The sequence below is a fragment of the Wyeomyia smithii genome, chromosome 3 (genome assembly GCF_029784165.1).
Source record: "Wyeomyia smithii strain HCP4-BCI-WySm-NY-G18 chromosome 3, ASM2978416v1, whole genome shotgun sequence".
Classification (NCBI taxonomy): domain Eukaryota; kingdom Metazoa; phylum Arthropoda; class Insecta; order Diptera; family Culicidae; genus Wyeomyia; species Wyeomyia smithii.
Window position 1 is genome coordinate 256,776,993 of NC_073696.1, and position 16,161 is coordinate 256,793,153.

At 36.1% G+C, this 16,161-nt stretch overlaps 1 protein-coding gene across 8 annotated transcripts in view; it reads left to right on the forward strand.

Moving 5' to 3' along the window:
- Nucleotides 1–16,161, forward strand: part of LOC129732989 (tyrosine-protein phosphatase corkscrew) — a 131,018-nt gene that overhangs the window by 32,090 nt on the left and 82,767 nt on the right. For all 8 annotated transcript variants that reach the window (XM_055694502.1, XM_055694503.1, XM_055694499.1 and 5 more), the window contains 2 exons: nt 2,757–2,944; nt 3,012–3,141. In XM_055694502.1, coding sequence (XP_055550477.1) covers nt 2,757–2,944; nt 3,012–3,141 — 318 coding nt within the window. The remainder of the gene's footprint in view (nt 1–2,756; nt 2,945–3,011; nt 3,142–16,161) is intronic.

A 16,161-nucleotide genomic window follows, 5' to 3' on the forward strand; every position in this document is an offset into this window, starting at 1 on the left:
TAAGACTTGCACGAGTTGGAATTAGAGTTTAATCGTTGTCATATTAGCAGCTGTACCGATCAATCAGTAACATCTAGTAGAGATCATTAACAATATGGGATACTGCAACACAACAACGTGGTCATATTAACCGTCTAGTGCCCAATAAATACTTAAAAAGTGTTTATAATGATTCATAGTGATTTTACCGAAGCCCGTCTAGAAATTAATTTGGGCACTAGAGGGTTAATTTAGAAATATTCAAGTGAAACAAATCATGCCATAAATCTCTTTATTTTGGTTAATTTGGCCTTTAAAACATATTATTGACTGATATTTTCGATCATATATTATTATTTTTTTATTAAAGGGCTACCAACTCTTAAAAACATATTATTGACTGATATTTTCGATCATATATTATTATTATTATTTTTTTTTATTAAAGGGCTACCAACTCTTAAAAATCCCTGGGAAAATGGCCCACCGTTTTTCAAGCAGAGGTATATGCCATATATATCTGCGCAAAAATATGTCTGCAACGCAACTACAGACATGCGAAAATCGGTATATTCTCGGACAGTCAAGCAGCACTACTAGCACTTAAGTCCGTCAAATGCGCTTCCAAACTTGTTTGGGAATGCATTGAAACTCTACGGGAACTTTCCCGACAGAATTCAGTTTTTCTGTTTTGGGTGCCCGGACACTGCGGAGTCGAGGGTAATGAACACGCTGACTACCTAGCAAGACAGGGATCAGCTCAGCGGTTTATTGGTCCCGAGCCGTTTCTGGGTACGTCCATTTCCGCTATCAAAAGCGAACTATTAACTTGGGAAAGGCTAGAAATAGTATCCCAATGGCAACAGGCACAGGGTTGTAGACAAGGCAAACAGTTTATCTATCCGAACCCTGGAACCGCCAGAAAGCTACTTAGTCTAAATCGTAGTGACCTACGGATAATCACGGGACTCCTCACCGGACACTGTCCCGCTTTTTATCATTTAAAGAAAATCGGCGTAGTGTTGAACGACACCTGCCGATTCTGCAAATCTAAACCAGAGAGTTCAGAGCATTTGCTTTGCTCTTGCGAAGCTCTTGCTTCCTCTAGGTACAACTTCTTAGGAAGTTACCTTTTAACTCCATACCAAGCATGGAGCTCCAATCCCAAGCAGGTCATTAGTTTCATCAACTATGTTGTACCTAATTGGGGTACAGGTTTACAACAAAACAGTTCTACTCCATCAATGAGTACGAACAATCCGTAACCTGTGCACAGCAATCGGGGCCCGCCACAAAAGACAATCAGCAAGAATGTCGCAGTGGCATTTCAGTACCCAGTGCCCTTCAGGCATACAGAGAGAACTCTTAAAAAAGTAAAATGAAGCACTAACAGCGTTTGCGTAATCGTACTTAGCGCCAACTAATACTATTTAAAAAAAAAAACATGGGGTTTCTTACGGTGAAATTTTCTTGTACTCGTGGTTTATGATTTTTTTAGTTCCCCAAACAGGGACATCAAAAACATATACGGAGCGATGAACGATGTATTACAACTTATGACGAAAATAGTGATGGAATCTGTGTTTAAATTTCTTTACTCTAACTTAAAATATATACAGTCCCTCTACAATTATGGGTGAATGTTCAAAAATGGATATAAAATCGGAAAAATTAACAACTACGAATGTTTTACAATCTATCTCTGTGTTCTGATGCGTACTTTCGATCAACAATTAGTTTCACTGCAGTTGATGCGTGTAAATCGGTTGGGAAGAAAAATATCACTTACATAGCAAAAGACACAATTATGGGTCATTTTTAGCATTCAAAATCATTTAGTCTATGAAATCGTCAAAATACATGACGCTAGTTATTTTATTGTTGTAAAAGCTTGATAACAAGTTATTTTATTCAGTCTTGATGCATTATCATTTAAAAGTAATAAAAACTGCCAAAATATGGACTGACCCACAGTTGTGCACCGCACAATGTAACATTACTTCAATTATGGGTCACTTCACTTATTGCACCGAGCAGAATTATAGTTTTGAGTGACATTTTCAACTTTAAATCATTTTAATCGTATCAATGAGGTTACAAGTGAGTTAAAAAAATACCACTGGTAATGAAAATTATTCTGTTTCGTGAGAATAGACGTATTTGCGTGCATGTGACCCAGAATTGTAGCTGACCCATAACTGTGGAGGCACTGTATAACAAATCTTTAGTTTTGCACATCCATAGCACCGAAGCGTCATTCACTTTTTCATAATTGTTTTTAAATTCGTTCGGTGGTTTTACGTTCTCTCGATCTGACTTGCAATCACGTTTAGATTGCAGGACTCGTAGTTTTTTTCTCTTCCCGCAACATGTTGTGATGTCTTCTTTCTCTTGTGTTCTCCCTTTTGGTGCTGAAAATGTTACCCGTGAACGTGTACGTCCGACCATCGTACTGCAGGCCGCTACCACTTTTGAATTTAACTGGTTTCTTTCCTTTTCATTGGATGCGTTCCTTTTGTCGCGATGAGAATCGTTCCAAGACGTTGATTTCCTATACGTTTGCATGCTCTTTATGTTCAATTTATTATTCGCTCGCTAATCGTTAGCTTTCCCTCATCTCATACGGTTTTCGTTTTTAGGCACAGGCTGGTTTTGCAACAGTGTAATACAAATTGCGTTTTTCGCGCACCATGGGTTCGTCGTGGAATGAGTGGGCAAAATTGCAGGATCACAATTTCCAATTGCTGAAATTATCTTTGGTGGTTTTTATTTCGCAGGTGGTTCCACCCATCGGTGTCGGGCGTCGAAGCGGAGAAGCTACTTCGCGAACGGGGGTTCGATGGATCCTTTTTGGCACGTCTGTCCTCCTCGAACCCGGGAGCCTTCACGCTGTCGGTGCGCCGGGGTCAGGAGGTGACACACATCAAGATCCAGAATAATGGTGATTTTTTCGATCTGTACGGAGGTAAGTGACACAGTGCGGCTTGTCTTTTCAGGCAATTAGAAGCTAACCCGACTTATCTTCATTTTAGGTGAAAAGTTTGCCACTTTGTCCGAATTGGTTCAGTATTATATGGAGAATGGCGGTCAGTTGAAGGAGAAGAATGGACAAATTATTGAACTGAAGCAACCGCTCATGTGTGCCGAACCTACGACAGAAAGGTAAGTGATAAAAGGGTGTTAGGGCAGAACAGGGATAACAGGGTGTTCAGGGCATATACGAAAATGTAAAAAAACTCAAATGGACTCAATCGGGACAGGAAAAAAAAACCTCCTCAGAGAAAAACTGACCAATTTCGAAAAGAGACCTTCGAGAAAAGAAAAAAAATATGCATTAAACCACATTAGAGGTATTATTATTGAATAAAAAAAATGATAGCGTAGAGCATAGAGATTTGAAACCAAAATGAAATGGTAAAAAAATTTTTTTTTGAACTGTTGAAATCAATTAAAAAACCATCCAAGTAGATTTATATCACTCTTTATAAAATGTTATTACAAGACAGCTATGAACTCTATATTAGATGTGGTTTAGAGGAAAAAAAAGGTTAAGTTTAGTATTCCAATTACTGTTTCAGTCATTGGCATAAAAAGTCAATTTAAATTTTTATTTAGTGGAATACATTTTGCGATGAGTTTTTTAAAATTTCAGCCCCAAATAAACTCTTTTTCACAAGTTTCTGACAAAGCATAAAAAACTGAAACACTAGGCTGTTTTGGAAGGAATTGCGAATAAATTATTTGGCAGAGTTAAGGCTTACTTTTTAACTTTGTCTCTCGCATCACACCTGATAGATCTGATGTTTTGAATTATAATTATAATTTACATTTCCGCAATAATCATTTATAAAACTACCAAAATAAAGACATTAATGATTCTGGAGGAGAGAAAAAGTACTGGAAAAAAATCTTTTTGGAAAAATCAGGAAATTTTATTGGTGAAGTTGACTAGTCACCCTGTGGTAGAAACTTATTAAAGTCTGGTTGAGAAGTTGGAAAGTTAAATTTTAGTTCATGCTCAAAGGTTATCAGAAAATACTATAAATGTTTACTCGAAATTTGAGAGTTCAAAAGAAGAATAATTGTACCAAATTGGGTTCAGGAATACACCTGCTTTAACAAGGCAATTCATCAAACTGACAACCTGTAAAGATCGATCATTTGATCAGTGTTGTAAAACTTTAGATATTTCTATCATACTTGGGATGTCTTTTGACGCTCTGATTGTTGTTCAATAGTTTTAAGATGTTGTAGATGCCAGAACGGGCAAATCCGGCGTGATGCCCGTTCAAACGTTATATATATACGAGGGAAATCCAATACGGAATATTATTTTTTTAGTTTTGAAAAAGACCAATTTGATTACAAATTCTGAAAGATAGAAAAATATTAATAAGAAATAAAGAATGAAAGACCTTTTTTTGTATGCCTGAAGGGCATTGGGCAAAAGTGCCACCGCGACAGGAATAATTGTTCTTTGTGGATGATGGAGCTGAGCTAGTTGGTTGTAAGCCTGTACCCCAATTCGGAACTACATGCATTAAAAATATATTTTAGTTTATTTCACGAAAACGTTTGTTTTACATACAAAACCTTTTGTTGTTTTCTGCAGCGAAACCAGCGAAAGTACGACAAATTAGTAAGTTTACACAATAACATATACATTATACGAAATCAAAAATAACAGAACACAAAAATTTCATTTCGTGGTTGATGAAACCAGTGACCGTTTTGGGATTGGTACTCCATACCTGGTATGGAGTTGAGAGGTAGAGGTAACTTCCGAAGAATTTGAACCTTGATGAAGCAAGAGACCCGCGAAAGCAAAGCAGATACGCTTTGCTCTCAGGTTCAGCGTTACAAAAGCGGCAATTGTCGGTTGGGACTTTGCCGATTTTCTTTGAATGATAAAGAGCAGGACTGTCCTCACTGTCCAGTGAGGTGTCCCGTTATGATGCGTAGTTCACTACGAGTTAAACTAAGTAGCCTTTTGGTAACTGCAAGGTTAGGGTAGATAAACCAGCTAGCTGGCATCTCGCCATGTTTCAAGGGCTAACATCTCAGCGTGTGTGTAAACGAGATAACATATCACCGCCACTTTTCATACGCATAACATAGCATCTGTCAGTGGGGCCCGCAAATCGCGGATCCACTGTGATTTTAACTGCGATAAAGTGAAGTAAATCAGATAGAGATGCCGGACAGCTGAGATAAACGGTTTAGCCTGTCTCAGGACTGCAGACATGTTGCCAATGAGATGCTATTTCACATGTACTTAGTTTGCCTTCAATAGCAGATGTGGAGGTACTTAGAAACGGTTTAAGTCTAATAAATTGCTGAGCAGATCTATGTCTTGCTAGCAGAGACGTCAATGTTCCAGTTTAAACTGGATTCTTCCAGTTTTTACGAGTGATCCAGTCAAACAGTTCATCCAGTTTTTGTATATTTTTCCCAGTTTCATCACGATTTTTTATCAGCTTAAGTTCCCATTGATTTTTGTCTATTTTAAAAATATTCCTCCATGAAAAAATTGTAACATGATTTATCTATAAAAATTCTTCAAGAGGGAGTAAATACAGATTTCATTAACTTTCCCCTTTCCATCTTCTTCTCGCACAAAACTCAGCTAAATTGATAGTAACATGACATGATTCATAGTTAAAAAAAATCATTAAAGACAATGTAGAAGAAAAGTGATTAATAAAATATAAAGCAATCTAATTAAAAGCCTGTAAAATTTGTGATCGAGGGCAGACTTAGGGCCGAGAATATTAAAAAATTTATGATGGTGACCTCAGTGCGTCTTGAACTGTCCTACAGATCAGACGTTTTTTCGGTTGCTTGTGGACTGGTCTTTGACTGCCTATAGCTTCAAAGTTTGTGTTTTGTCAGTGTGTCTTTTAAAGACTACCTGAAAGTTATTTCCCATCAGTCTTTCTCAAGACTACCTACTTTTGAATTTAACATTTGTTTTAACTTTTTTCGTATCACCTGAAATGGCTGGACGGAAAAAGAAACCTCGCATCGCTGCGGGGAGGAAAAGAGAGGCATCTCTTTCTGACACATCGAGTGTCTGTAGTGACAATCCTTTTGATATTTTGCCTGAGCAAGAAGCTGGTGAAATGGAAGTTACCAATAATGAAACTATACAAAATATAAAATCTTTAAAAAAGGAGAAAGTTCCACCTATTGTGGTAACTATTTCTTCTGAATTTAATATATTCAAAAAGGAACTTTCAACGTTTGTTTCTGACGTTAAAGTTACCTATCAAATTGGCCGTAGAAGTGAATGCCGCTTATTAGCCGACTCAGTAAAGGGTCGTGATCGTCTTGTTCAGTATTTAACTGACAAGATGTACAAATTTTTTACATATGACACCAAGAACGCCAAGCCGTTCAAGATTGTCTTAAAAGGTCTCACCAACGATCAAACCGTTGATGAGATCAAACTTACTTTAACAGAATTACTTGGCATAGCCCCTACCCAAGTAATTCTAATGAAACAAAAATCACAAAAAAAGGACACATGTCCTGTGAAAGAGAGTAAAAATTTTCGCTGTGCGAATTGTAACGGCAACCATATGTCAAATTTTTATCAATGCCCAGTCCGTTTAGCAATTGTTAAGGCAAGGCAAGGTAAACAAAATTCAATTTCCCAATCAAAACCAACTTCAAAACAAAATTCTCCAAGCGTACCAGTGACGCATAGTTTACCTACTCCTTTGCATACCCGTTTAACTTATGCACAGGTTACAGGTAGTTCGAACATTATACCGCCTAGTGTTGGTAGTTCGAAAATGACCGTTAATATGGGTAAGCAAAACACGCTAGAAAATAATTGTACACCTATTACTCCAGCTAATATTGCTGCCGAAAATATTTTTTCTAATGTCAACGGCCTATCACGGCAGGTAAACTTTCTTTTTTGCAACAGGCAATGTTCGATCTTATGAACGCCATGTTGCAGGCAAAATCAATGTTTGAAGCCATTCAAATAGGCACAAATTTTACTATTAAAATTGTTTCTAATTTAAAATTTAGCAATGATTTTAAATAAAACAATTAAAATATTAAATTGGAATGCTCGCTCATTGAAGGCCAATGAGAATGAGCTTTTTTATTTTTTAACAGTAAATAATGTGCATATTGCAATTATTACTGAAACATTTTTGAAACCTAACATAAAATTAAAGTATGATCTCAATTACATGGTTCATAGATATGATAGGATTCAGGGTTCCGGCGGTGGAGTGCAAATGGTTATTCATCGCCGAATCAAACATCGTGCTCTTCCCCATCTTGAGACGAAAGTTATTGAAACTTTGAGAATTGAAGTTCAAACTGAACTTGGGATTTTATTTATTGCCGCAGCATATTTACCATCTCAATGCACACGCGAGCACAAAAATTATTTTAAAGGTGATTTACAAAAACTCACCAGAAATCGTTCGAAATTTTTTATAATCGGCGATTTTAACGCTAAACATCGTTCATGGAATGACTCTCAAAGTAATTCCAATGGCAAAATTTTATTCAATGATTGTTCTTCAAGATACTATTCTATTTTGTCTCCGAATAGTCCTACTTGCTTTTCTTCTGTAAGAAACCCTTCAACAATTGATTTGGTGCTAACAGATCAGAGTCATGTATGCAGTGATTTGATCACACATGCTGACTTTTATTCTGACCATCTTCCAATAACTTTTTCTTTATCACATGAATCAGTTTTGAACCCTATGAGCTCTGTTTTTAATTATAACAAGGCTAATTGGGAAAGATACAAAACTCATATTGAGAGAAATTTCAATAATGAGCTTGATTTGCAAAACGAAGTGAATTTTGATTCCGCTTTGGAAGCATTAAAATACGCAATTGTTGATGCCAGGAATTATTCTGTTCCAAAGGCTCAAGTGAAATTTGATTCACCAATAATTGACGAAAATCTTCAACTTCTAATTCGTTTGAAAAATGTCCGCAGACGTCAATATCAACGTTCTCGTGACCCTGTTTTTAAAACTATTTATAAAGATTTACAGAAAGAGATTAAACATAGATTTACTCTTCTGAGAAATCAAAATTTTGAGACTAAAGTTGAAAAATTGAAACCATATTCAAAACCATTTTGGAAGCTGTCGAAGATTCTTAAGAAACCTTCAAAGCCTATTCCAGTTTTAAAAGATGGTGAACGTTTTCTTGTATCCAATGAACAAAAGGCTCAAAGACTTGCTCAGCAGTTTGAGAGTGTTCATAACTCAAATTTGAATTTTGTGAGTCCAATTGAAAATGAAGTCACACGTCAATTTGATTTAATTTCTTCCCAGAATTTTTTACCTGCAGAAATAATTGAAACTAACTTGAATGAGATTAAATCAATTATTAAAAATTTTAAAAATATGAAAGCACCTGGTGACGATGGAATCTTCAATATACTAATCAAACATCTCCCTGAGAGCACAATGGATTTTTTAGTGAAAATTTTCAATTGCTGCTTCAAAATTGCATATTTTCCCAAATTATGGAAAAATGCAAAAATTACTCCCATTTTAAAACCGGATAAGAACCCAGCTGAAGTTTCAAGTTATCGACCAATCAGTTTGCTTTCTTCAATAAGTAAACTGTTTGAGAGAGTTATTCTTAACAGAATGATGTCACACATCAACGAAAATTCAATTTTTGCAAATGAACAGTTTGGATTTCGCCATGGGCATTCCACAACTCATCAATTGCTCAGAGTTACTAATATGATACGAGCTAACAAATCTGAAGGTTATTCCACTGGAGCTGCTCTTTTCGACATAGAAAAAGCATTCGACAGTGTTTGGCATAAAGGTTTGATTGCGAAATTGCAAACTTTTAATTTTCCAATTTTCCTAATCAAAATTTTAAAAAATTATCTTACTGATCGAACTCTGCAGGTTGTCTATCAGAATTCAAAATCTGATAGATTTCCTCTCAGAGCAGGTGTGCCTCAAGGTTCAGTCTTGGGTCCAGTCCTGTACAACATATTCACTTCAGATCTTCCTGATTTGCCTCCAGGATGCACAAAGTCATTGTTCTGCGATGACACAAGCATTTCCGTAAAAGGAAAAAGTCTTCGTGTCATATGCAGTCGATTGCAGAAAAGTTTAGATATTTTTTCTTCCTACTTGCAAAAGTGGAAAATCTCTCCCAATGCTTCTAAAACTCAAATGATAATTTTTCCGCATAAGCCTAGGGCTTCTTTCCTCAAGCCAAACAATAATCACGTTGTCAAGATGAATGGGGTTATTTTAAGTTGGTCCGACAAGGTTAAGTACTTAGGACTAATTTATGATAAAAAACTTATTTTCAAAGAGCACATTGAGAGTATACAAGCCAAGTGCATTTAATATACGAGATGTTTATATCCTCTCATTAACAGGAATTCTAAACTTTGTTTAAAGAACAAACTTTTGATTTACAAACAAATTTTTAGACCAGCAATGCTTTATGCTGTACCGATCTGGTCAAGTTGCTGTTCAACAAGGAAGAAAACGTTCCAAAGGATTCAGAATAAAATTCTGAAAATGATTTTGAAGCGTCCTCCTTGGTTTGGTACACTCGAATTACATAGACTTACTGGTGTTGAACCATTAGAAGCTATGTCAAATAAAATTATTAACAATTTTCGACAAAAATCGTTGCAATCCTCAATTGCTACGATAAGCTCTCTTTATAGCCAATAAGTTAGCAATTAAGTTAGTTGTAAGTTTACTTCCCCTTTTCTGACAAGTAGGTTTAAATCCCTACGAATGATAAGTCCTAATTGCGAAAGCAAACAAATCCTAACAATTAAAATTACAAATTTCTAACAGTGTTGAGAAGTCACCATTTGTGATTGGACACACATACTCATTATTTACTAATATTTATCATAAATACTTAAGCTACTAACAAATCCCCCCTTAAAAAAAAAAAAAAAAAATGATGGTGACCTGAAGCAAGAATACTCCTAATACTATAAAGTGATCATCCGATTATGTCATCCCCTTGATGATGTTTGTGGTGATAAAATCGGGTAATTTTTTAAATTGATGTTTTGTTATGGAAGATGGTAAACCAAGAATTTAATACATAAAATCAGTGATTTAGATTACTACAAGCAACCTAATCATATAAAAAAGCAGTTATATGTGTCTGTTTGTCTCTCTGATTTTTATAGACTACAAAACTAAACTAGTGTACCAGTCGGCGTGAAAATTTGTATGTAGGGGGTTTTGGAACCGGATAAGGTGATTAGAATAGTTAGAGACCCCTCTCTCTTCTTTAAGGAAGGGTTCTCATACAAATATAACACAAACTTCTACGCAACTTAAAAACTAATCAAGCAAATGGAACCAAATTTGACATAATGAGGTTTTTGGGAGCCAGAAATATGTCAATATTAACTTGACACCGCTCTCTTCTCTGGAAGGGAGGGCTCATAAATAAATGAAACACAAATTTCACTACTAGCTCGTGGGTTAGGTACTAGTGTTTGCATAAAGCTATGAAGATGTATTGTTAGCGTCATACATTTCTCAAGGAGCTTAAGAAATCATTTCTCGTGATTTTCAGCTATTTTCTAAGGTAACGGAAGAGGGACCAGAAATGACCCTAAATGTGTATACGTGGTTTATGGATAGCCCTTTTACTAAACATCTCAATTCATTTCAAAACACATGAAAATCGAGACTTTTTATACATTTTCGTTTTCATTCTAGCATTATCAAAGTTACCCGCAAGCAGAAAACAGAAGAAAAAAAAATCGATGACGTAGTTGAAACAACACTGATAAATTTAGTTTAGTGTTCTATTACATCCAGTACTTACTACACTTTGATCTTAGCCTTTAGGCCGACACCCAGTACTTGTTTAAAAAAAAATACAAGCTAACGGCACTACTAAAAATTAATCGTCTACAGACTTTAAAAGACGAACGTTCGCATTTCAATTGACAGTGGAACTGTCACTTGTAAAGAAATGCGATATTAGGAGAAGGTGGAAGTGCAATTTTCTCTGAAAATATTAAAATATGGCAAATAGCTAGTTTATTTTAATAGATAAAACATATTTTTTTTTGCAAAAACATGCATTTTTGGATGGATGATCACTTTGTTAATAATATTTAATATGGCTTCAACAAGAAACGGCTACAAAATAGAAACATGAATTCTTCGATAGAGTTTCTTGTTTGGAGATCACATGAAACTTTGCTGAAGACACTATGCGTCTATCTCAGTTTAATTAAAACGTAAATTCTCTATCTAACTTTTAGGTGGATTGATCACCCATTTTTCTTTATTAAATAATGCATTGTATAATAGCTTAAAAATTCTATAAATATACGATATGGCTATAATAAACATTTGAATCACTATTTAATTAATCGAACGAAAACGTCAAAATAAACGCTGTACAATGGTTGAGTTTTCAATGTAAACTATATCCAAAATGATGTTATTCTACACAGAGTTGTGAAAAATACTAAAATATTGAATCTTATTGGAAATCAGTTCATCCTGACATTTTTTCAATGAAATGTTGCATGGTGATAAAATCGGGTGAAAAAGGTGATAAAATTGGGGGCAGACAAAATCGGGGAGTGATAAAATCGGGTGATTACTGTATTTAATTCTCCAAAGAGCGCTCTATTGGAAAAAAATATATTTGATTGGCATAGTGCCTTCGCAAAGTTGTAGATATTTTTTTTTTTTATTCTCGCTTATTTTCCGTCGGTCTATTTCCGCCACTGTTGTGGCCAATTACCGACGCCCAGGGAGGCAACTCCACACCCAGGTCCCTAACTCACGACCCGTTTTTTAACGGACCGGCGCCAACGGCTTTACTTCCTCATGCGATGGAAGGCGTGATCCCAGAGATTTTTCGCCTCAGAAAATCTCCCGGTGTCGGCTAGGATTGAATCTAGACCAGTTGGGTTGGTTGTGAGTGGATCACGCCACCTCACAACAATCGACACCTATGTCGGCGGTGGGATTCGAACCCAGGCGTCGAGCGTGGTTGGCGGAGACGTTACCAACCACACTAGGCCCCCGCTCTTTGTAGATATTTTTTTTCTTGATTTCTCCATGATCGGACCGGTTTCATTGTTTAGGAAATCTTTTGTTTTTTGATAATTAAGTTTTTACTTTTTCTTTTAACTTTTTTTAGAGTGTATCATTTTTTTTTGGAAAGACAAAATTTTTATCTACAACTTTGCCGAAGACGTTATACCGATCAAACAAACCGTTTTGGCTCTGAAAAAAAATTACCTTCTCAAAACAGCATTTTTAAATAGCTTCTCAAAAATGAGCCGTGTTCCAAAAAAAATAAACCAACAGCACAAAATGCCATCTTTCTACCATAGAGACATCTACGCAGTTTCAGCCAAATCAAATATGGTAAATTAAATTGGTTACCCGTTTTTTGTGAAATTGCACCGATTGAAAGACGCTTGGCCACTTACCCAAAGAGATAGTGGCCTTTTTACCTTGTCAGTAGATCTTTAATCAAGTCTGGGATCAAATTTATGAGCCATCCGTATAGGCACGGTTGGTGTCTCGGCCCTCTATTGTTCCACATTAAGCGATCTGTGTCAATCACCCTATATGGAACGTCCATGTTTGACTTTGGTGTTAGCTTAAACTCCTTCAGGATGCTTAGATGACCCGTTAGGTCACCTTCGAGCATCGTTCTATTGTTTTGGCACCACCAGTGAACATAACAGTGGAGAGAGTACTTACCCCCTGAGAACACTCTTTCACTGCCTCTACTGTGACAGGCGTATCTTCCAATGCAGCTGTGATCTTCCTGCTCGAAAGCATTGCTTGGATCTAGCTCATTGTAGTATTGTCGACTTTATTTTGTAGAGCTGTGTAAATTGTTGCAAAGGATGTGTTATCGAAAGCTCCTTCAATATCAAGAAAAGCAGACCGCTATCTCTTTATTTATTGAGCATCACAAAAAAAATAATTTTTCTCATAATTTTTAGATAAAACCCTTCAAAACACAAATAAAAAAAAATTGATCAAGAACTGAAATGTTTATTGCAAAGCGGGATTTACGAAAAAAATTTACGTGGAAAAAGATACTTGATATCTTATCGGAAAGCTGAGATATTGGCATTTTTATGTGATGGAAAACAATACATTTCAAAAACATGTTAAATAACAGTTTTATTTTAGGAGATGAAAAATAACAATGTTCACAAAACAAATGCGTTTTTGGATGGCTGATAACTTAGTAGAAGGTTTAAAAATTTGGAGAAATCTGCGAAAAAAGTTAGAACGAAAATTATGATTTTTCGTACCTTCTAATATAAAACCCAATGTTGCTCGTAATATGTAAGAGATAGAAACATGATGTCTTCGGTAAAGTTTCTTGTTTTAAGATCCTCAAACCTCAAACTTTGTCGAAGACACCTTGCGTCTATCTCATTCTGATTGAAAAGTAAATTTTTTATCTCACTTATTGGTATATTGATCACCCATCTTTCTACATTAAAAGATGCATTTTTGAATATCCTAAAACTTCTCCGAACATACCTTATGGCTATAATCAACATTTGAATCACTATTTAAGAAATTATACGCACAAACGGCAAAATAAACACTGTGCAATGGAGATAGTGAGCTTTAGTGGCATTTTTGACAAAATGCATAGTTCTCCATAACATGTAAATACGCCAATATCTCAGCCCCCCGATAAAATATAAGGATCTTTTTTGAATCCCGCTTTGCAGTAAAAATTTCAGTTCTTAATAAAAAAAAAATTTTAAATGTATTTTGAAGGGTTTTATCTAAAAATTATGAGAAAAATTCATTTTTTGTGATATTTGATGGGCTCTGTGAGTCAAATAATTGAATGCGATGCTAAACCAAACCATACAAAATATTCAAAAACAACCCCAAAAAATAAAAAAATATATAAAAAAATGTAAGAATCGGACAGGTTTGAAAAAAGTGCAAAAGAGTGGTTTTGTAGCTTGAAAAGTCATTTTCGATTTTTTAGAAAAGTCATTTCGATTTTTTAGAAAGTCGAAATGTTCTACAAAAATGCTATAAATAACAGAATCTTTCACATCAGGGCTGAGCACGTTGACTTTTTCAACATCGAATTTTTTTGGGACAGCCTAATATTGATGCTTATGCAGGGATAACTCCCTCAGAAACTCGCTGCGGATATAGTCATCCGTATTTTTTTCCATCAACTTGAGTAGAGTTGGTCTGGTTAAGGCTTTGGGCAATGTTTTGTCCTTTTTTGCCCGACTTTGGTATAAACACTACCCTAACGTTCCGCTGGCTGGCTCGAACAAGGCTAATGGGTTAGGACAAGATGAGTCCGTCCGACTTTTGGAGAAAGATTGGTAGAAGCCATCCGGTCCTGTAAGGCTCAAAAGAATGACCTTACGCCTGTAACTTCTGAAAAGTGCCGACTATCAACATGGTCTGAGAGCAGGTCACCCCATTTGGGTGCATCCAGGTATGCTTTCGAATTATCCGGCTTGCAAAATAAGTGCTACAGATAGCCATGCTGCAGCATAGAGTAAAAGCTTTTTCTACCAATTACAGGGCGGAAGAAATCTTCCGTAACCGCAAGGTTACAGAGTCCGGTTTGACAAGTGGGTGGTCATGAGTTCAAATCATAGCAGAATCAGCTCATTTGGTTGTCAAAGGACTTTAACATCGGGTACTCCTCGGGTTCCCCACCACATATCCTTGCTGTTGACTCTTCCTTAACAAAAATAAACCCCTCTTATAATAAAACTGGTCTGAGTAACGTATGAAATTTTCTTCAGGAAATTGTAATTAGGCGATATTGGTAGGACGGAAAGAGGCTCTATATAATCGAGCAGTTATCTTGAAACGGAAGGGTAAAACTCACACACTAGCCCGGATATAAATGATAAGCGTATCACTTACTTCAATAGAGATACTGCCAATGATATGAAGTGCGGAGTACAGAAAACACCTGGGCAATACCACAATAGATCAAAGGTCTCTGGTCGCAGTGATGAGTCCTCACAGGAGAAATAAAGTCTTCCAGCTCGACCTGCGCCTTTGCATCTCCAATGACGATCTTGTTGTCGTGTCCTGAGCACTCACTACACGTCTTTTTAAAGAGATCATAGAATTCCTTCTTCTCGTCATCGTGTTTATCATTGGTCATGTCAAATTTCGAAAACTGACCATGTAAATTTTGTTCATTGACCCAAAAAAATCCTCTATGCAAAATTTCAGCTCAATCGGACATGATTTAGGGGATTTAGGGGTGCCTCAAAGCGCTCAAAGTTGTGATTTTTCGATCCTCAAAAATCTTCCAAGGGGGATCTAATGAAAATCAAACTTGAGATACCTAATGAACATGCAAACAATTCAGATCTGGTTTGAAACGAGTTCTGAGTCTTTTTAGAAGCCAGTTCTAAAAAAATCCATATTAAGCCTTCGGTTGCCCAAGAGTCTCAGAAGGGCGATTTTCGTTTAAAAAATTTTTTCGAGATAACACCAGATCTCGACGTTTTATACATTTTTAAGACGTTTGGCATCGAAAACAAAAGTTTGGATTTTCCCAATTTCATATACTCCCCTTTGGTAGATTTTCGAGAACCGAAAAATCACAACGTTGAGCGCTTTGAGGCATCTCTAAATCATGTCCGATTGAGCTGAAACTTTGCACAGGTTATTTGCTATGTACATGGTCCGTTTTTTAAAATTCGATGATGATTTTTTTTTTCATACAGTCATTGCCTAGTGCACACCGCCACCGGAGTCCTTACATCCAAAGCAACGAGTTTCTTATAATTGTTCTCCTTTTTCGATCGCTAGAAGTTGCTGAATAGAGATGGATGACCATAAAAGGGTCTCGAGTGACACGTGTTCAGCCATTTTTCCAGCCATTTTTTTATTAACTTACCAAAGTAATTTCATTATAGTCTCACTTTGATTAGATTGATATGTGTATAAAAAGGTAATTAGAAAAATCAACTTGTTTTTCGTCTTGTTTATTTCATGGCATTAAGATAAGGTGTTAGATTAACTATCAATTGATGCATTGAATTGAGTTCCGTCATATTTGCTGGTTGATTTGTAGATCCAAAGAAGGATTTATAGTAGTGTATCTTTGTTGAATAAATTTGCTGTTCGAAGATTTGCAAACAATTTAGTAAATAGAGTAGCTCGAAACCCA